Genomic DNA, 22,652 nt, shown 5'->3' on the forward strand with positions numbered 1-22,652 from the left:
CTGCATGATTTCTTATTAACTACATTCTTGCATATCAGAAAAGGTTTTTAAGTCGATGTGGCTATTTTGGGTTAAGGCAGTCATGATAGCAGCACTTCATATCGCTTGTAGGTGACATGTAAACAGCTACATATATGGCAGCACCACAAGTAAATGTAATGCACCTTTAAGCCTGAACACATTCCTAACTGTATCATTTGTGCCAATTCATATTGCTGTGTTAGTCATTTTAGCAATACTGTTGATTTAATTGCTGTCTTTCTGAATTAAATTGCATCAGCTGCTACTAAGTGAAATGCAGGAGTTGTCACATCCTACAGATGAAGATGTGTCATTTGATTTGTGCAAGACATGTGAAAGGAAGCACTGAAATTTATTAAAAGGCAAATTAGAGAGTGTCTAAACTGATCTAGACAGGCTTGTTTGTGTTCGGTTAATGCCGCAGTCCTCAAATACTTAAGTACAACCAGTGCTCTAAAGATCCAGTGCCAACTTCTTGTCCGTGCCAGGTTAAATGTGGAGAGGTCCCTATTGTGACAGTAGATTACTGAGAACAAAAAAAAAATAGATAAAAATAAATGCTTCATACATGCTTAATATTGTCAGTCAGAAGGTCATGAAAGATCTCTGAAGATTCATTATTTTATATCCAGCTGGTCCATGTATTTATTCATAATCCAACCAAAGTCAGAAATTGACCAACTTGTACAGACATGGTGGACATTTACTGCAGATTTAAATAATATGATTTTAACTGTATACATAACTGGATGATGCAGAGCAGGGGTACTGCTCATAATCTTCTTAAGAGTTCCCCAATCATGAGAAAAATGCATCTCCCGTGATGACAAGTCAAAGTTACTGGAACGGAGGGAAGAGGGTTACCAGATAGAGACTTACTCCAGTCTAGATCCTCTGTTTGCCATGAAGATAAACCCTAAATATATACCTCGCTTAATCTTCTTAAGGGGCCTGTGGTAGGGGTTAGTCTTTAACTGTCTGATGGACAGTGCAAACACACACACACACACTGAGTCAATCCAAAAGAGCAACTTAAAACCTGGCATTCAGCAGAGGGCTTTAGCATCTTGACGTTTGCTTTATGGTTTCTCCCTTGGAGTCGATCTGCAGCCTGAACTGCTTGGCTGACAACCTTGACAGCATGAGCATGTCGAGCCTTCTCAACCTCAGCAGCCTGGGAAGGATCTGCGGCTCCAGTCACAGCAACGAAATGGTGGTTCTGGACCGGGTCAAGAGGAAGAACTCTGTGAGGCGCATGTCAATCATTGAAGATGGTGAAATTGCAGAAGTTCTCTACCTTATTCCTAAACAGTCCATGATGGAGCAGCTGCCGTTCCTCAACCCCAACGACTACCTCCTGTGTGAAAAGCTGGCCAGTGTTCCCGCAGAGATGTCAGGTAACTCATACTCTTGTTGACTTCCTTATGAGCTGTTATACTAATGACTTGTTATTATGCTGTATAGTTTGGCCATAAAATGTTTTATAGGTGTATCATGTGACCAAATAGAAAAAAGGCTGGCAATGATTAAACCCAACATGTTCTGGTTATGTTGTGTAATCAAAATCTTTTTTTATTTTAAATAATTTAATGTAACCAGATATCAAGCTGTTAGACAGAACATAACATTGCACACATGTGCTATTATGTCTGCTGCTAGACAGCTGATTTTGCTCTTCATTACCATAATTCTGTATTTCTGAACGTATGTGAATATTGAAAGTTTTAGGTCAGACTGTAATATGGACATTATTGGCTGGCTAGTTAATCTTGACTTGATTCGATCCTTTGACATCATCGCAACACAAGCTAATGCTTGAATCAAAGTTCAGAATGTATTTGGCAGACATGACACAGCATTTCTCCTTCTTTAATTATAACAAACCAGCACCTACAGTCACACTTTTGGTCAATATTGTGCTGATTATTCTCAGGTGAACTCCATCACCATGTGTGAAGGAATTCAAAACTGATGGAGGTGCAGCTGGATTTAGATATTCAGCATGATTTAGGTCATAGTTCAGAAGCACAATGGGGGGATAGAGGGGATAGGACCCAAGTGTAGATGACTGAGGCGGAGCTGATGCAGGTCACTGAATTAATGTGCAAATTATAGATACATAAGCTTACACATCATGAGGCAGGCAAGCAGTCCAGACAGGGGACAGAGGGCAATGCAGAGGGCTGATTGTGAGACACAAAAACATTTAATTTCGCTCTTATTGTCCTCCATGAGAACACACACACACACACACACACATACACACACTCAGACACACACTTACACTATCACACACTCCTGCCCTCTGTGTTGGGACCACCCCCTTTTCCCTTGGACCAGCCGTCCAGTCAGTTCCTCTCCTCACTCTGATCCACTGCAGTGAAACGCTCCCACTGACGGGTAGAAACCATGAAAGAGAAAGGTAGACATTTTTGCCTCTGAGTGTATGTATGAGTGTGTGTGTGTGTGTGTGTGTGAAGTGTGTCTGCTTGTGCACACTGTTTATGTTTGTGTTCGTCTTTACATACGTATGATTTGTCAGGAACTTGTTAGTGTATTTTTAACTCAAAAGTCTCCGAGCTTCATCTATGGCTACTTTTTTTGTGGAAAGAAATGAACCAAATCAATGTGACACATTATAATGCTAACTTTTTTTTTTTTTACTTCAAACATATTGTGTTTTGTGCTTGCAATCTTTTTGGCTTTCTATGTGAGGTGTCATTTGACGTTGTCTTGTGTTATATATTACAACAAATCTTGTTAAGGTACGTGTTGTTTGTAATTTGGTGAGCTTTGGTTGATATCTGGCTGTATGGAAGCTCTGGTATGTGAATTCTGAAAACAAAATGACATTCATTTATGCTGTGCATTTTAAGATTTTTATTTAAGATTTCTTAAGATTCTCAGGCCTTTTCCAAATCTCGAAACTGAATTTGGAGATTAAAATTGTCGTTGCCAAGTGGGGAAAAGTGCAAACCCAGCTGTTACAGCTATTCGTAGAGAGCATCATGGTTAGGTAAGACCAGCATGTGATCCCAGCCATACTTCTGAATTCAGCACTGTTTCGCCCTAATTATTCTATTTTGCAGCGACAGGGAACAGATTCAGTCTATTGTGAGTAAACTGCTGTGGTGACTCTTTATTCAGCCAGCATGGAGTGATGGAGAAAAAACTAATTTCACTACTGGAAGATAAAAGGAGAGTGAGATTCTAGTTTGATGTCCTCCAGAAACTCCTGAAACCGCTCCACTAGCACTGAATAGAAGTAGTTTTTACGCTCATTTCACATGAAGGTGTTAGTAATTGTGAATCAAAGCATGTACACATGCCCCAGTCACCCTGGGTGCTCTTCCAAAACATCTAAAATCAACTCAAATGCATTCCAAATGGGAAATGTGCACCTGTGCAGGATCCTTTTTAGTGAATGAAAGAGAAAACTCTCATTCCTTCACCTCTTCTGCTTTACTTTCTTTTATTTATTACATTACTGACAATGAAACCAGTAAACAGGAGAAGACAAATGATTATCAACACATACAGAATGACTAAATACAGCTTGTAGCCAATATAAATGTGATTATGTGACCTCACTGTACTATGTTGGGTGGTTAAATTCATAGTGTTATATATTAAGCGTACCTCACATTTCAGTACTTTGTACTTCCATAAAAATAGAATCAGTTGCACTTGTACATCAAAAATACTTGATATAGATATTCCCTCACACACTCCCTGTACACACACGTGCACACACCAGATAGCGGGTTGCGTGATTAGCTGTCTGTCTCAGGTTTCTCTCCATTTGCCATCTTTCTAAATCTACCATTTGCTAATACTTGACACCATATCAGCTTCACATTCTGGGAGAAGAAAGAGTGGAAGACATTTTGGACTCCACGCGTCAGCTTTACCACACACACACACACACACACACACTGTGTATTGCATCACTGTATACACACTACAACATAGTGCAGCCTGTCTTTTCTAAACATTTCTAAACTCTAAATTCTGTGCATGTCGCCGTGACAAATGGCCTCCATACATGTGTGTTGGCATCATGGCTCCGTCATTAACAAATATCTGAGGCGTTCCAGGACAAAGGCCGGTTTGGCTGGGTTTTCCGTCATTGTTGGAGTGCCATGGCCAAAAGGACGGGCTTACATTCCCACTAGGATTCTGCTAAGTTTGGCAAAAATAACACTTATTCAAGAGATTTATTTTTTTTATTTAGATCTGATATTATGCGATTACGATCACACAATGACCTGCTCTTCAACTGGCAGAAAGAATTTCAAAATCAAAGCCCTTTTTTTCTTTCAGTGTGACCCAAACAGCATTTCTAAGTTACGGCTACATTTGTTTTGTTAGCTCTTGGTTACCAGACTCCATTAGATTGCTCCAGCATGTTAGTTTGCGGATTACTAGTCTTTGTCACAAACAAAATTAACACTTTTTCATCCCATACGCAGTCTACATTACAGCAGCTGACCTAATCACAGCATAATGTGCACGCTGGTTTAACTTGTGTTTTCAAAACTGTACAGTCAGTCACAGTGATCTCTATATTAACCTTTGACAATCATGGTCTCTTAATCTAGTTTGTTACTACATACTTGTTACCATAGTGACAAATCTCTCCTGTTGTGGGGCAGACTGGGGCCACATTCCGATGGTGCTTGACTCAATTTTCTCAGTATTCACGAGGCATGTGTTGGGTCGTCGGAACAGATAAGAAAACATTTCCCCCACAGCTGTACGTGTGCAGAAATCTTTCTGTTTGGGTCACAACTCGTCCATTCATCCTCTCTACCTGATATTTAGTTTAAAAGTGAATTTGTTCTGACTTTTCTGTGGCCAACCGTATATGTAATAAGATTAGAAGTTGCATGTGTCTGTTTATCTATTTGTATGCTGCGTGTCCACACACAGGGAGACAGAGCGCTCTCAACGTGCCACATTCTTTCCCCTCTCTCCTCTGCTAATCACATTCAATGCCTCTCAAGTGGGCTGTGATTAGATTGCACAAGCATCCGCTGCTTCTGCCGCCATATTGACACGAAAGAGACAGAAGGAGAGGGAATGAGGTTGAGCTTTCCTGCTGCAGTATGACACATGAGCATGAGTTATACAGGAGACTTTTACTGATGTTGGTCGATTTTCGCTCAGAGGAATAATGGCTCCTTCACTTGTCTTTGTGAGCTTCATGCTGATGTTTCTGTGCCAAAGCAAAGCGTGTCTAACCATTACATTCAGCTATGTGAGCACTGACAGGACAATCATGAGGGACTGTTGCATTGTAGTGAACTGCTCAGGCAGAAAAGGATAAACTTACTGCATGGATGAGAGAAAGACCTTTACACTGGGAGGAGTGTGCTACTCATTTGCTTATTTGAAAATGTGTAAACTCAGCTAATCCCGGATTTATACCTGAACTGTGTACCAGCTAAGCTTATAATGTTTTGTTACGAGCTGATAAAATTGAACATGTTTTTAGCCACAATAGCAGCAGGTCTGTAGGGGTGACTGTCAGTTAGCCAGACTGAAATATCTCAACAACTAGTGGATGGATTGCCATGATATTTTGGGCAGTCATTCATACCGCCCCCCTTTGATGATTTTATTATTATTTTTTTATTTAACCTTTATTTTACCAGGTAAAATCAGTTGAGAACAGCTTCTCATTTACATTGATGACCTGATGTTGGTGATCCACAGACTCTTCCTATAGCACCACCAGCAGGTCCAACTTTTTGCTTATTCGGTGAAATATCACAGCATTTACCTGATAGATTAGTACAGAATTTTCTACATCCACTCATGATTACCGTGTAATAAGTAATACTGATTTGGGTGACGTCTCTGCTGGTTCCTTTAACCACGAGGTTAACATTTGTATTTTTTAGTGAAAGGTATTAACAACTATTGAACGAAATGCCATCAACATTTGGTACAGACGCTTGTTTTAGAACTTTGTTGACCTTTTCACATTCCATACAGTGAGCCAGTCAAAGTTTTCATTTGTCCAATACTTTGTAATCAAATACCTGCAAAACTAATGATACTCCTATCAGCCTCAGCTGTACTTGTGTGTGCTTACTCCTAATTAACAAATGTTAGCAGGCGGCTTTGCTAAATCAACCAGAACTTTTAACTTTTCCCACACTTTTCTTCAAGCATAAAGATGACACTGTAAAATGACATTTTACATCGCGAACAGTGATAATTAATTTGTCAGCACTTCACTGATTCATTTGTTCTTCCATCTCCTGCAGTGCTACTTGCTCAGAATGGCTGCCACCCAAGTTCTCCAGGGAGGAGGCAAGTCATCCAGTGCTTCAGATGTGGGGAGCCATGCAAGGGAGAGGTGCTGCGAGTCCAGACCAACCACTTCCATGTAAAGTGCTTTACCTGCAAGCGTGAGTATCGTCAACATGTCGGCGTGATCAGATGCTGGTGCACTATTGGAGTGGTCTGCAGTGACACTTCAGTCAGAACACACTCAGGTGATCGGGGGAAGCTCTATGGAAGTGTCCACATTTGGACTTCTGGGAAAGCGACTCAATGAAAAGAATTCCTCATGTGCAGCAGAGATGAATTGGCAGCTGCCTTGAACACAGCATGATTGAATTCCTGATTTTTACTCCAAATCTCCTCTTGAAAAAAGGCAACATAAATATTATCAGAGATAATAATGCATTCACCTTCTCTCAGCATTCAATGGGACTGGGGCACTGTGGTCAGGTTTTTATGATGAATTTTATACACTGCAATCTCCAGAAACTTGATTAAGACATATTAAGAATTTGATATGCTAGCAGTAAGTAACATTTGACTCTTTATGTTGCATTAAAGCTCCTTATTTTTAGTAGGTTAGTTTTAAATTGAGCGGAATTTGCTGGTGCCTTCAAATTCAATTTATTAGAAAATATTCTACATTAACAATGGGCTGTTGTGAGAACCTCCTGGGTTGTCATACAGACAATCAAAAGTTAGTCTCTTTTGTGGAAAACATATTTCCTCAGCACACTATTGTCCCCTCTAATCGAAACTGACAACCTTCTCGTGTTGTTGCCCTTTCATCCCATTGTGACAGTGTTTACAGTGCAGAGGAGACAAAGACACTTTCAGTGCAGAGAAGCCACATTATTATAACAGTGGGAAGACCAGGGATCGAAGGGGTTCGTGGGCTTCACTTTGAATGTGAATAAATTAGGATTAAGATAAATCACAGGGAACATTAGCAAAGGTTTTTAAACTGATCTGAATTTCATCAATCTGAATTTAACTGTATGGTACAGAAAGAAGGAAATAAGAAGAAAGAACTATCACATTGATAACAATAATAAGCAATGGCAATATAGTGTCAGTATAAAAGCAGCTAAGAATCAAAGACTCTCACTTTATGCATTTATGAACATAATAAGATACATAAAGATTCATCTGGTTTTCAGTAGAGTTGTATATCATTTCTATCAAACTCTGCTCTCTGGGATCAGAGGAATATACACTCATGTGTGTGCATGTTTTATTCGGACTTTGAAATAATACTTTTTAAAATAAAACCCATATACATTGTGAGTGAGTGGCAGTAGGACAGGAATAAAGCAGTATAAATCTGTCCTTGGCATCTCGGTGCACTCTGTTGTTGAGCGGTATTAAATGACTCCAAACAAGCTGAGAGAACACACTGCCTCCCTGTCACTTGTCACTGGGATGATCAGCAAACATACTCACACACAAATTGATGAGAACACATAAACACCTCAGAAATCCTGGCAGAATCACAAGGTCAGGCAGCTCAAATAGCATTTATCTCATCCCTCTGATGGATCATGTAGTTGCTGTCAACTCACTATTACGACAACAGCCTGGCAGGAGGTGACAACTTAAACTCAAAACTCATATTTACTGACCCAATAAAACAAATAAAAATATATACAGAACAGGTGTATCAAGTTATAAATCCCTTGGACCAAAGCTCTGTACAGAACAATAAAGAAACAATAAGAAAACTGAATGTAAAGCAGAAGGCAATGTAAGCAAACCAATACACATTAATACAAAATTGAAAAAGAATACATTTTAGAGTGAGTTCTGACTATAATACAAGCAAATGGTTAATCATCACAAATTTGAAGCTAGTACCATTGTATTTTATTATATTCTAATTTATTATAAGGACAAGAGCAGGGCAGGGAAACAGCAGTGTGATATCTTGTTTGACAAAAAGCAGACGGAAATATTGATTATTGCAGCTTTAATGTTTTATGTTGTTATCCAACCTTTATATTACTTTCAACCCATGTGTGTGTGTGTGTGTGTGTGTGTGTGTGTGTGCAGTGTGTGGCTGTGACTTGGCTCAGAGTGGCTTCTTCATGAGAAATGGAGACTACCTCTGCCCGCTGGACTTCCAGAGGCTTCACGGCACAATCTGCAGTAACTGTGGCGAGTTCGTGGAGGGAGAGGTGGTCACGGTCCTGGGGAAGACCTACCACCCAGCATGCTTTGTGTGCACCACTTGCAAGTAACTGGGAGTTTTAGCTACACAAACATGTTCGAAGGCAGCAACAACAATTTTTTTGTGTGAGGTATATCTCTGCCTCTTTCTGTGTTTCACAGACAGCCCTTTCCTGCCGGGGATTGTGTCACCTTCAGTGGAAAAGACTGCCTCTGTCAACGCTGCATTCGACCCGTGTCTCCTTCACCCAGCGACATCAGCTATCCCAGTAGTGAGTGCATTCTTGTAGAATTTACTCTCTAAGCGAGTATCCAGTGTTCAAATAAAATACTGATTATTGAAGCTTTAAAATAGATCAAGATCCCATGTAGACGTAATCCAACAGTGGATTTGCAGACAGTGAACATTGGTCAGCTGTGGCTCTTATGCCAGCTTCCTGTTTACTTTGCCCTGTGCTTTAGAGTCATTCAAGGTCAGTGCCACACCTGCCAGCCCCCCTCATCATAGGGAGATGAAATCTTCACACATCTGATTGCATACCTATATGTGTGTATTTCCTTCCTCGTGTTTTGAAGAGAAGGAGCAGTGTGTTTTCAGAACATTTTTAATCATCCACAATAGATCTGTATGTCATCAGGGCAAAGAAAAGAATGTAAAAGATCAGCACAACTCTGCAGGACCTGACAACCATTCAGCTTTCATCCAATTACTTGTGCGAAAAGCCCCTTCCACGTCTGCACACTATCAATTTTGTCCGGAATGCAAGCTAAACAGTGTCCTTAATGCCACCTCCTCCAGGTAGACTTGATATCCTTTTCACAACGCTGAGTTGACATTACCTCACAGATCTGGTCATCCTCTCGGGTTCCTGCCAGGTCAATGACTCAGTATGGACTCAGAAATACAGCAGAACTTCACGCTTCACCTCAACTTGACCTTATTCATCTTATCTATAGATAGCAGGGGGGATGAACAGAGGATCCAGACTCACAAAGCCTCTGAATCTAAAAGAGGATCTCTCTGTGGGATTGTAGAGGAAATTTACAGCCACTGATAGTTGGCTGTAAAGAGACCAGATGGACTTTTAATGTTCAGTTTTTACATTTACGTTTATCCAGAAATATACAAGGAAAATTAAAACCTATTAAAATTTATGCTTATCACCGGATAATAGGCCTAACACATTTATTTAAAAAAAAAAAGGCAACAGCCTGTTGTTCAGTGTTTGCTCTTAATGAAACATGTGTGTGTGTTTTCAGACTGCTGTGGCTGTGGTAGAGACATCAAGAATGGCCAGGCTCTGTTAGCCCTGGGTGGCCAGTGGCACCTTGGCTGCTTCAAGTGTAAAGCCTGCAGGAAAGTGCTGAGCGGAGAATATATCAGCAAGTAAATACAAAGCTTTCATTCATACCCTCTCTTATTCATAGTTCTTTCTTTACTTCTTTTTTACCAAGAAATGCAAAAGGTGTTGTACTATTATATTATTACATTATTATAGAATTAGAGATGATCTTAGCTTGAGAATATGTGTATTCAATATAAGGTGTGTTATCTTTCAGGGATGGCATTCCCTATTGTGAGAGGGACTACCAGAATCAGTTTGGGGTGCAATGCGAAGCTTGTCAGAAGTTTATAACCGGAAAAGTCCTCGAGGTGAGAAATGTTACTATCAGTGAAGACTGAGCTCACCGAGAATAAACTCACTATGTTCAACATGTCTCATGTTCAACATGTTATCATGACTTGTCCTGAACAAATAAAATATGTGAACAATGTGAATAAACAGGAAGTATTACATACGTCTGTTTGTTAGAGGAAGTGTGCTGCTACATGACCACAAAAACCAGAGCAAAATGAGTTGCATCATGATTGTAAATGATATCTCATCTCCATCATTGGTCTTCTTATTTTATTTAAAATAGAAACAACTCTGTCAGTGATTCTGACATGCATATGACAGGTGTAACGTTTATTCTTTTCATTCTGACAACCTACGGTATCTGAACTTTCATCAGCTAAACACGGAAAGTTTCCCGGTAAAAATCTGAAGCCTGTAGAAAACCCACGTCAGACAGAAATGAATACTATTTTTATTTTGTAAAAACTATCTCAAGGGGATTTTCAAAGCAGATATACCTCAGCTTGTCCAGACATCACTCTTTGCTCGCTTGCCAGTCCCCACATCCTTGAGGTTGAGAGCCCCACGCCTACAGTGTTATATGTTCATTCTCTCTCTCGGTGACAATGCCTAACTTTCATTATCTGCTATAGGCAGGGGACAAACATTATCACCCCACCTGTGCAAGATGCAGCCGATGTGACAAAATGTTCAAAGAAGGTGAAGAAATGTATCTGCAAGGTCAGTTTGAAAATTATTAAGTGTTTGTTCAAGGGAGTCTGCGTAAACTGGGCATTTCTTTTAACTGTCCCTCATTCACAGGATCAACCATTTGGCACCCAGACTGCAGAGACAGCAGCAGAACTGAGGACAGTTACAGGGTAAGATCCTCCTGACTTTACACTCAACTTTGTTTTCATCTGTGACCTACAGTTTAATATGTGTTAGAGGTTGTATTCTGATTATACAGACTTGTATCAAAGCACAATATCATATATATATATATATATATATATATATATATATATATATATATATAACCTCTCAAAATAAGCTGTTAATGTCCAGCTGGTGTAACTGCTGTAACAAGGAGGATGTGAGTGAGATATGTGTGTAAGTTGCTGTCCTACACATGATTATATGAACATCGTGAATTCTATTCCTTCCCAGGTCAGCAGGCCAAAAACACCATGTCTTGATTTCTTTTTCCCCCCACATGAACGCAAGGTTAATATCGTGAGCGGGCTGCCGTTTGCACTGGTGGTCTTCTAGAGTGAGCAGGCTGTGATCTCACATATGCGATTTCATTTGCTGCATGCTTGGCTGTGTCATTCCTGCCATCTACTAGTACCTGCACAGTTTAATATACACCAATGTGTTATTTCACCATTAAGTATATGACCAGCATGATTCAAGTTCCATGCAAAACCAACCAATGTAGTTACAAATAAATGTAGAAATATGAAACAATACACAAAACTGCATGATGCCAGTCATTTGCATTTGCTGCATTATGATTCTTTGTAATTGCTTTTACCCACACGAGTGACAGGGAAACTAGGCCAGATGTGACGACCAAGCTGTGTGTGTGTAATGAAAAGATATTGAGAGAATGAAATGGAAGCTGTCTACAAACACCTGAGCTGAAGCAGAAAGTGATGTTTCTCAGTCAAACTAACACAACTATCTTTTTTTTTTTTTTTCCATAGCTCACTAGATCGTCATCTGAGAGCTCCTGCTCCAGGCCGGGCTCATGCACTCCAGGGAGTCCCGGTCGAACTATCTGTGTAAGTTGTGGTGATCACATCTGCTTCACATCTTCCATGGTGCCCAATTCACCATGGGTTGATTTACATTTCGTTTATCCTTTATTTATACAGGGGAGTCGCATGGACAAAGTGTCTGTTTTGCAAGATGTTTCTATTTGATAGTAAATGAAGACAAACATTTAGGAAAAAAGCCAATGTTTTTTTTTTTTTAAACATTTTTTTTCAACTTAACCTTGACTGGTCGGAAATAGCTTCATCTTGCTTGTGAGAGAAAAACTGGATTTCAATTGTGGTTGAATGATGAATACATTTTCTCAATTTAATTATTGATATACTGAAAAAAATCAACCACATATTGAACAGGAATTTAGATTAATTTGTGTAATCAAAGTGAATGCATTGTCAATTCAGATTGTATGTGACCATAAAAGCAATCTGGTGCTTTCTGTGCTTTGTTTGCTCCACCCAGTCTCTTATGATCCTGTTGGTTTATTGTGTGGAATAAACTTTACCCCAACAAAACACCTCAAAATGAGCCAAAAAGCAATTAGCTTTTGAACTCCTGAAAGCCTTAGAAATGACTAATATAGTGAAACAGAAGCAGGCCACAGGTTATGATGTTAATCTGACCACCTCATGTGCCAAAGTCAAACCTTTGAGGTGTTATGGGATTAAAGTTTCATTCCTTCACTACGTGATGTAATAAGCAACCTTTGACCTTTCCTAAACCACACTGTGCTCCCTCTATATTCCACCCTCTGTGCCCCTCTCCCCTCTCCTCCCTGTCCTGGTTCCAGGCAAAAGTAGATAATGAGACCATTGATTACCGAGACTTAGCGGCAATTCCCAGAGTCAAGGCTATATATGATATAGAGCATCCAGATATGATATCTTATAAGTGTGTGAACAACAGCTCCTCTACTTTGGACAACAAGGCCAACAGGCAGCACAGGCAAAGCCCTGCAGAGGTAACTTAATTCAATGCTCCAAGTCATACCCAGTGACATGTTTGTGTGTCATTGTTTTGGTGTTTTTTTTCTTGGTTTGATTTATCAATCAAACCAAGTAAGGTCTTGTTTTGTTATATTCTTGTTTTGTTTATTATATTTAACTGTGTTTGGCCCAAAATGCAAAGACATTTATAATGAATAATGGATGTGTCTTTAAATGTGTTTTAGTGTAATAGTGCCTGTACACTAACATATAAAGAATGAATATGGATGAAATAGCTTAAAATTTCTAAGCCAAGATCTAGGCAGGTACACAGGGTACTCACCCTGTGATTACAGTTTGTAGTGTTTTTAGTACCATCGTGATAAAATCCTTTTGTTTCCTAACTTTTATGTGTTTGTCTTCATGTGAAAATCTCAGAACTCCAACTGTTTTCAAATTCAGCCAAAGTATTACAGAGTGAAGAATATCATACATGTCTTCCTCTTATAAAACATTAAAAAAATTCATATAGGTCGGGAAAGGTTGTTTTTCTTCACATCAGACAAATTTGGAGATACGAGGACTTCACCTGAAGTGACTACAGTGTATCTTCTCTCTGGTTCATACATTGATTTTTACTTCTCTGTCTTTCTGATCTAGTCACCAGGAAACATATCTGAAAACACTGAGGTAAATACATGTTTTATTAGCTTTACTTAATTAAGGTCACATACAGTGTGTACCAGACTTTTTACACTGGTTTTGTGTCTTTCTTCTTCCAAGGAGAGTTTTGAAATAAGAAAGTCCATACCAAAATCTAAAAGCCATGGAACCTTTGGACTTCATGAAATGTACAATCGTCATAGTTACACGCCGACTCTGTCCAGATCGCCGCAACACTTCCACCGGCCAGGTGAGAGGAGCGCTTAAGTAAAACTATCTCAATCTTCTTATCACCTTTGGAAAGATATTAATCACTCTGTGCTCACTATTTCTCTGCACCACCTTTTCTCTTCACTTCCACGACTCCTCCTCCTCCTCCTCTTTCCACTTCTTTCATGGAATAATAAACAACAGGGACACTTTCTCCCTCTTTATTGTCTGGAAACAATGACACCTGCCCCACTTCCCCTCTATGTCACCACTTTCTCCCTCACACCAAAGGTAAGAACCCCTGCTCCTCTGTCACCCTTTTCTGCATCCCCCCCTCCCCTCCCCCTATTTCCTTGCCTACTGTTATCTTTTCTATTTCCTATTAAACACTGACGTTTGATAGCACACCCAGCATTTTATGCTCTAAAACACAATGGACTGTGGTGAGTGTAAAGGGAAAGTAAGAAATTTTACAACATCCAAATTGCTAGAGCTAAAATGCTTAAAGGTTTAAGGGTCAGAGTTTGTAAGAAAGATGCCACTGAGATGTGATTTATTTTATTCTTAGAAACACTGAGCCATCTAGTGGTCAAAGTTCAGAGAGACTGTCAGTCCCACCCACTCTTTCTTCATAGTTCACAGTGGGAGACAGCACAGCCTCCTCCAGATATTTCACTTTCTTTTCCTTTTACTACTTTGCATGTTTTACTTCACTCTACCTTTATTCTTCTCTTCTGCCAGCACACCCCCTGCTCAAACTGAAACCCTCTTTATAATTCAATATCAAAGTGTTTATTTTTAAAACTGGTTTGATTGATTAAATAAGTAAATATTCCTGTGCCTGTTCCCAACTTCACTCACACAAGCCTCTGCAGCCGTGCCTATTTATAGCAGTGCTGTGATTTTTTTTTTAAAGCCTCTTTCATCATGTTTGTGGATGAAATGTGACGAGCTTTGACAGGCAATCGCTGTCATGGGGTTTTTTTTGGAAGGAAATGAAAATCATTAACAATTCAGCTTTGATTCCTGTATATAATAGTGAGTGGTGCACTACTTTATTTAGTCTTCATAATCAATTCATTTGAAATATTATTGCATGATTCTTACAGTGATCCTGATGATCATTTCTGAAACTCTGTTACATGAAAATTTCATGAAATTAAACTATAACTGTGAGAAAAAGGTTACTACACTTGCTGTTTTGTGAATGTAAATGTTTTGTGTGCTGATTGTGCTTAAAGCTTGAATTATATGGACACATGCTCTGCTATTCTATCAATTGATAGATAGATACGAATAATATCTTTAAAGATTGAAAGTGTAAAAGGAGTGATTTAGCTGCCGGGACAGTTGATTATTACCAATAACGTATCATTTTGGTTCTGCTGTGTAATATTTCAGGATGAATTATCTGCTGATGCTGTATTCTTTTCTATCTGCAGAGGAAGGCTTCAACATGTACAAGAGGCCTCCAATTTATAAACAGGAAGGTACAATATGACCTTTTTACCTTTCAGTTAAGCTTTTAAAAAAGCTCATATGAATGCTGATTACTGTAAACTACATGTAAACAGTCAATGAGGGAAAGTAGATTAACTTAAATAATGGCTGTTTAGTAAAGATGTAAATGTCCAACATGGTGTTATGGGAAATGTAAATATTAAAATAGAGCAGTACTGAGAAGTTGGTTTTACAGAACAGGTAGCCAAAGGCTAATTCAAGAACCTGGCATGGTATATTTACTTAGTAAGTCTGATGTAAATTGGGGCAAAGAGCCGAGTCTGACTGTAAGCCGTCTCACGCTGAGCTGATCTATCTGCTGTTTCACTTTCACATAGAGCCAAATTCCTCCACATCCCAAACATCCTCTTTGCCTGGATATGGTCGCAGTGGCCTCAATCCGGTAAGAGCAACATGACTGATACCTAATTCTCTCTGCAAGACTATTGCATAACGCTGTGAAGTGACATAATTTTGATTCAGGGGGTTGGATGATTTTGAAATGACTTTGTTTTGAAGTTTAACTAAATCATAAACATGGAGGGCAACCCACTTCCTGGATTTAATATTTCACTTCCTATTTGAATTATAACACTCCACACAGCAAAATAGTACATACTACTTGTGATTTTTGTCGGGTAGCTATAGAAATACACTAAGAAACTATATGAGGTTTGTTTAATTTACAGCACTTAATTAATAGAGTTAATGTCTCCTCTGAGAAGCCTTTCAGTGTTTTAATATGTTTTCCTCTCGTTAAGCCACGGTCAGCTGATTTCTCCCCTTACAACGGCGACAGATTTATTGGTAAGTATGTTGACATCTTTATTATCTATCATGGAAATCACTACTATATGAACTATATATGAACTAAGTGGATGATTCTTTAGAAAAATAATTGGTGTTGCCTGTTCTTTTCCTTTCCCCCTGCCTTTCAGACTATAAGGTATGTGAGAAGAGCTGACTGGAGCTTCATGTGACCTTGAATCCCCGCTCATGCTCCCTGTCCCTGTTCGGTTTATTGCATTTCTGAAGGATTGAGCTCACCTCGCTGTCTGCCTGAGCATGTTTTATTTGAAGTGTACACTGTATTTGCAGATCTCCCCATTAATATGTATCCCACAATTTACATAACTGACTCTTCAACCACTCATTTTAAAAATATACTTGACTTGGCTATTTGGCTTCGAGCTTTGAAGTGACTAATCCTGTCTTGACATTTTCCCATTGCATGTGTTTACTTCATTCTGTAGCACATCCATGACGGTCAACATCCATTATCACAAATGGACAGAGGAATGTCTATGCCTAATTTGTTGGAACCAAAAGCAAGTATTATTCTCATATTCATGTTTTTGCCACCATTTAGTTTTCAGCCAAAGTCTGTGCTAGAGGGAAAACAGCTAATACAGTACAATCCAGTGGAGCATAGGATGGACTTCAAACACAAGCTTGCTAGTATAATAGCTGTAGGTTAGTGCTGAGTATGCGGATTGCTGAGGTTTCATGGACAACTTCTTTGTCATCTTGAAAATACACTGAGTCTTTTGACAAAGACTAACAGAAGCAGGAGCTGTGTTTTTTTTCAGTGATCTTTGATTTGCATTGTACATGATGTTCTAACCCCATCTCGCATCTGAATAGCTCCCAACATACGAGGAAAAAATTGCCCCTGTGTGTTGTGTCCTTGTGTTTAGGTGCAGCATATGTGATATATGGGACAATCCATTTATAAAGCATTCTCAACCAGTCTTTGTTTTGTCAAGGTCTACCCATATGAAATGCTCACAGTTGCTAATAGAGGACGAGTGAAGCTTCCCAAGGATGTTGACAGGACAAGACTCGAGGTAGAGTAACACGAGTGACAAGCATTATTAAAATGTGGCACTCAGACTGTTCTGCATCATTTTTGTCTGTACTTGAATACCAGTGATGTGAAGAAGAAAACCGCCTTCAGTGCAAGTGCTAAAGATGTTCTAGACCTTGTGTGAAATCATCAAAAGTGGCATCATCTGTCACTGCTGAAACCCTTTTCTTTAAAAACAAGATGAGGGCATGTTTTGTGTCAGTCAAACCTACAGCATGAGTTTCGTTTTACAATAAGAAATGGAGCAAACGGATGAACTGTGCAGTTTTTTCCACAGCAACTTTATTCTTTCCTGCTTTTCTTTGTAGCGTCACCTGTCCCCCGATTCTTTCTTTGAGATCTTTGGCATGGAGATTGAAGAATTTCACACACTTCCACTGTGGAAACGTAATGACATGAAGAAGAACGCAAATCTCTTCTAAATGTTGCCTAATGCATATTTGAGTCATTGTTACACTGTTTGCAACACATGTAGAGTGCTGATGACTCTTTACATTTGATATAACGTGTTTTCAGGAGCACAATATTGTGTTTCCCAGTTAGTTTCTGTAGACTATTGTAATGAATAATGTTTAAATCTATGATACCTCAAAACAGATATGAACACGAGAACTCAACTTAGATAGCCATTATTATTTTGTCTCTCTCTACTCAGCCCTGCCTTCCCCAGGGATTACGTTCATATTGGACGATTCAGCTGTATACTACTTATGTCCATTCATTGTAAATGTAATAGTGGGCCAGAAAGTGAAAGGTCTAGAGAAAATAACGTGTGTCATACCAGGCTCTGCACCCTGTTTCAAACCTTGTGTCATTCAAGAACGAAATGATGATTATGATCAGTAGCAACATTTTTAAGGAGAACTAAAGATTATGAAAGTTGACTTACAAGAATGTATCAACATGTGATTTAATGAATGAGAAAACATTAAATTATCCCTGAAGCACTGGATGCATTTCACCCATGTTATCATTGTATTTACTATATGATATTATATTTTTGTTACTCAGATACTCACCATGTGGTCTCCTAGTTACACAAATGTTTAAACACAAAACTAAAAGGAGAACATTTTTGGGAACTCTATATTTTTATGTCACTAGATTGTTACTGAAATGTTCTTTATGCGACTGTTAAACTTATTTCTATTTTGTTTTCCCCTGACTTAGCTGTGATAAACATCACTGTATATAGTACCTTGACACTGCTGTCCCTGCACACCACGTCAAGCGTCCTAAATAAAACGTTGCACTTATTTAAACTTAGTAAATTAATGTTTTCTTATTGACAGAATGAATGAGATTCTGTATACATTTTTCCTGCAATTTCACTTGTTTGGTGCATCAGTCAGAATCAGTATCAGTCCTGATAGACAACAGGTGATGTACCAGTACACTGCAAAGCATGAAAACATTTTCATCAGAACATGATGCAACACTTCATATGTTCCCTCAGAAAAGCAGCTGCATGGTGGAAGAATTGCAAAATCCCCTGACTTAACTTCACCTGCTATCCATAACTCATATTTGGCTCCGACATATTTGCACAATGTGTTTTTTTTCTTTCTCGATCTTTAAACTTGATCCAGTCTTGGACCCGGCCACTGGAAATTTAAGACCAACAGATGGTGCTCCAGAGCCTATAATCAAAACACCACTTTAGGATTGCTTTCCATGTTTAAAATCCACATTTCCCAGACTTTGTTTAAGCTTGTACTTGAGCGGTATATTTGAGACGTTCATTGTCGTACTGTAGTAGTAGCAGTAGTGGTAGGACGGTGAAAATCGCCTCCATCACTGTCCCCTCCTTTGAATCAGCCCCAGTAACAACACTGATAGAAAAATGTAAGCAGTTAAATCCCCATAAAATGTATTACATTTGTGCTTTGTTATTTACTCATCTGTTGCTATCAAACATTAAAGCTGAAAAATTTTATTAAACTGTAATTTTCAAGTGTAATATTATGTGTAAACTGTAAAACTTTTCAGATATAAGATGAAATTACTGTAGTGAGCTTTTGCTCGCCAACTCTTATTTGTTGGTCACTTTAATAGAAGGTCATGAAGGAATGTTTGTGTGTAGTACTCTTTAGACTTTTGCATGCAGGTGTTATGTTTGTTCATAAATTATCTTTATCAAGTAAACCCCCGGTTAAGCTGGTGTCATGTTCATACAAAGTAACACTTTCAGATATTTTGACTATTTAGCAACCATTTTTCAAATGTTGGATTAAAAATAAGGAACTAGAAATGTTTTGACAGGTGGTTTGTTTTCTTCTTTGCTTCCCTATCCTGTTTTGAAGATCACGAGATCACCACCCAAAAAAAAACAAACAAAAAAAAAGTCAGATAAAGAAATAACCTGAATAAATGCAGCCCCACATCCTGTTTTTTCCCGTTTGAAATGAAAAATATTGGCTCTGGTTAATATTGATAACAGCCCCACATTTAAGTTAGTGTTTGTTATCATGGGCTCTTTAAAGCCCACCTAGCTTGACGGAAAGTATTCGAGGCTTCCTATTGGTCGTTTAAAGTCATAGCCCCGGTTGTGGGCGTGTCCAGGCGTGTGATTGGCCGAGGCTGCTGTCACTCACTGCTCCACTCACTCTCTCCCTCCCCGTCCCTCCACAGACTGTATGTGCGGCCCAGGCGACGATTTTCACGAAAACATCCACCGCAGCCTGCGTGTCGGTGCCAACGGGACGAGTGCTACGAACCAACCGGACCCGACGCCATGGATTCAGCGGCGTGACAGCCGAGTCGATGGCGTGTTTAAAGTTGGATAACGGCGTTTGGCCTTGAACGGAAGACGTTAGAAGCGTAAAACAGATTTAAACTGCGATGAATGCGCTATCACTTGTTAGATAGAGAGACAGACAGAGAGAGAGAGGGAGAGAGGGAGCGAGAGAGAGAGAGAGAGGGGGGGCCGAAGTAAACTCCCTCCCTCCCTCGGTAGAGCTCGTTCCGCCCGATGGAGGCTGACGGGACCTTTGCAGAGAGCTCGAGGCCCGACATGTCACCTGTGAGACGTCCGCACCTCGTCGGAGGACGTAATTAAGGAGCCGCGCACACCTGTCCGCGCTTTGTACGACTCATTTGACAACTTGTTAGCAAAGCTAGGACTAAGAAAAAGTTAGCAGGTCACCGTTAGCGAGCCCTCCTTCAAAATGACCATCATTGATATGACTTAACGAGAGGTCATCGACCACCTCAGGTAGCCCAGGACAGGTGAACCTTTACCTTTTTTAATGGACTCCACGCCTTTTTCCTCTGCTGGGTTTGCTCTAGAAACTTGTCCTACTATATTTCGCCTTCAGCAGGTTGCCTCCAACCCATTTTACTGCGAAAATTAAGCAGGTTTATTCTTCAAACTTCTTGGAGTTTTCTTTCTTTTTTTTTTTTTTACTCATCAAGTGTCGCCTTATTTTTTGTGGGAAAAAAAAAATCAATCATGTCATTCAAAGACAATCCTTGTCGGAAATTTCAAGCCAACATTTTCAACAAGAGTAAATGCCAGAACTGCTTTAAACCCAGAGAATCACATCTGCTGAACGACGAAGACTTAAATCAGGTGAACAAATGCTTTTTTTAAACATTAGATATACATGTGTATGTGTGTGTAACCTATATTCGTACAAAATCGAAAGCCTGTTTGTGTCTTCCCGTTTGATGTGCTCATTTCAAACGGTTTGTCGTGTCAATAGACCATGAAGAGCAAAGGTTAGGTTAATTGGACATAATTATTTTCCAGCCCAAGGGCGCATATTGACCTTAATTCATGCAGATACAGGCCCCCACCCAGCTCCATGCCTTCCAGCACAGCAGCCTACCATCCTCTGCTTTTGTTAGATCCTGTGATCTCCTGTTGTTTCTCTGACATCTTCTTTAAAAGTTGCTACAATGGCCCACCATTTTGTCTTCTTCTTAATCTTTGCCACTGTTGTCATCTTTAAGCCCAAACTAACAGTCCTGTAAGGTCCCAAAGGCGCTGAGGATGTTGTTGTTTTTTTCCAATACTATATAGATCACAAATGGAGATATTCCACCAACACTCCCTGCTCTGCTGGGCTGTTGATATTGGCAGGTTGTGAATGTTGGCATCGGGTCACATTGAACTGTGTTTGCCTGTATCGTGCTCATTCCTTTTGGTTAAGCTGTTTAGCGGGACAGGTTAAGAGTCACCTGTATCCAGGTTGACAGTTGACAGCGATGCTTCTTTACTTGGACTAACATTGTATGTCATAATAATGACCAACATAATGACCAATGGCTTCTCTGTCTGAACAGAAATAGTTTTGAGCTAATTTGTCCTTCTCAGTGGAATTTCTCACCCCACTGCCTATCAGTCTTATCCTTTGATGACGGCACCCAGGGAGAGTTTATCATCAGCTGTCAGAGACTGAAGACCTGGGACAGATTGTTCATTGTTTAAAAGTCCTACTTCAAGGAGATGATGAAGGCCTGTGAATTTCACTCTGTGCATATTTTCATCCAGAAGTTTTGTCATTCCACCGACTCACCACTCAAAGGCCCACACTATGTGCAGGAATACATAGTCATTAATGATAGGGGGGGGGATGGGAGGTTGGGGTCGTAAAATGAACACACACGAATACGCTCAAATGACTGCGTTTAACCACCGAACCAACGAAGGGTAAAAAATGACCTAGATTCATCTCGTGTATTTCTCTCCCTCAGGAGGACTTGCCACTCGGGCTGCTGTTAGGTCATGTGAGGAGAGACGGGACATTTTTCTAAATCGTGTAGGTCCCAGTGTTCCTCCTTGGGCTTTAGACTCATTTTACACAAGCAAGGAGGAAGCTAGTGTCCCAGTAATAGTATGATTCCACTATTCCTGCTATTCCCGTGTGCTGTCACCTCTCAGGTTGTCTTTAAAAAGTTGGATGATGCCTCGCAAACTCTTGACTGTCCAAGGTTATGGTTAGGACTTATTGCATAATTGAAAATTCCTGTTACGTCATTTTGTTTACAGAGTCAGTCAGCCAAGAAATGTGCTGTACCTTCTGTAATCAAAGTGAAAGGATTTTATGGCGGATTATACTTGGCTTTACATGGGATGAAGTTATGACTGTAATCAAAACCACAGATAGGGGGACATTGAGGTGCTTGGCAGCTGTAAATGTCAGAGCTTTTTCTACTTGATTTGTTGGCTACCGTACCACATAGTGGGAGTGCAGCTGAATTATGTAAGATGCTTAATTTGTTAAGTTTTATTAGTTGTAGGAAAGATTTGATTGTAAACATATTTAGTCAAATTTGTGCTCCTGTAGACGCAACCCTGCAGTGGTTATGCAGGGCTTTTTTGGCTCCGCAAGCAAATGCTGACTACTAGTGTGGCTAGAGTTCAAGTTCGTACCAGAACTATTTAAGAAAGACTGCCAGGCCGTCCTGCGTTTCTCAGTACAAGTTTGAATTGCAAATCTATAGCCACAAAAGCTCTCAGACTCTGTACTACTTCTCTCTCCTGCTCCTCATCCATTGTTTTTCTTGCTAACTTCTGCCTCTCACTACCCCCTCCACCCACCAGTCCACCCACTTAGAGGATCAGAGGGAAAATCATGTGTGTTAGCCTTTCCTTTTTTTCCAGGG

General features: G+C 39.7%; 2 protein-coding genes across 9 annotated transcripts in view; both read left to right on the top strand.

Moving 5' to 3' along the window:
• The first annotated feature begins 1,102 nt into the window (after nt 1-1,102).
• Nucleotides 1,103-16,812, top strand: LOC139219589 (actin-binding LIM protein 1-like). Its single transcript, XM_070851507.1, has 20 exons — nt 1,103-1,418; nt 2,015-2,032; nt 4,753-4,777; nt 6,340-6,440; nt 8,365-8,548; nt 8,644-8,753; nt 9,742-9,868; nt 10,042-10,135; nt 10,754-10,841; nt 10,923-10,981; nt 11,271-11,327; nt 11,810-11,887; nt 12,667-12,837; nt 13,463-13,492; nt 13,586-13,715; nt 13,880-13,966; nt 15,118-15,165; nt 15,514-15,578; nt 15,937-15,990; nt 16,429-16,812. The coding sequence occupies exons 1-20, from the start codon at nt 1,103-1,105 to the stop codon at nt 16,651-16,653; spliced, it is 2,067 nt and encodes a 688-aa protein (XP_070707608.1). The 3' UTR covers nt 16,654-16,812.
• Nucleotides 16,813-19,701: 2,889 nt separating this feature from the next.
• Nucleotides 19,702-22,652, top strand: part of LOC139219405 (myosin phosphatase Rho-interacting protein) — a 48,611-nt gene continuing 45,660 nt past the window's right edge. For all 8 annotated transcript variants that reach the window (XR_011585722.1, XR_011585723.1, XM_070851229.1 and 5 more), the window contains exon 1: nt 19,702-20,613. Coding sequence is in view for 6 of the 8 variants with exons in the window: in XM_070851229.1 (XP_070707330.1) it covers nt 20,494-20,613 (120 nt within the window). In the remaining 2 variants the exon portion in view is untranslated. The remainder of the gene's footprint in view (nt 20,614-22,652) is intronic.

Source organism: Pempheris klunzingeri, chromosome 20 (genome assembly GCF_042242105.1).
Source record: "Pempheris klunzingeri isolate RE-2024b chromosome 20, fPemKlu1.hap1, whole genome shotgun sequence".
Classification (NCBI taxonomy): domain Eukaryota; kingdom Metazoa; phylum Chordata; class Actinopteri; order Acropomatiformes; family Pempheridae; genus Pempheris; species Pempheris klunzingeri.

Coding starts and splice junctions, on each gene's coding strand:
- LOC139219589 (XM_070851507.1), top strand. CDS start 1,103: ATGGTTTCTCCCTTGGAGTCGATCTGCAGCCTGAACTGCTTGGCTGAC. Junction 6,441..8,364: donor AAAGTGCTTTACCTGCAAGC/GTGAGTATCGTC, acceptor GTGTGTGTGCAG/TGTGTGGCTGTGACTTGGCT. Junction 8,754..9,741: donor CGACATCAGCTATCCCAGTA/GTGAGTGCATTC, acceptor GTGTGTTTTCAG/ACTGCTGTGGCTGTGGTAGA.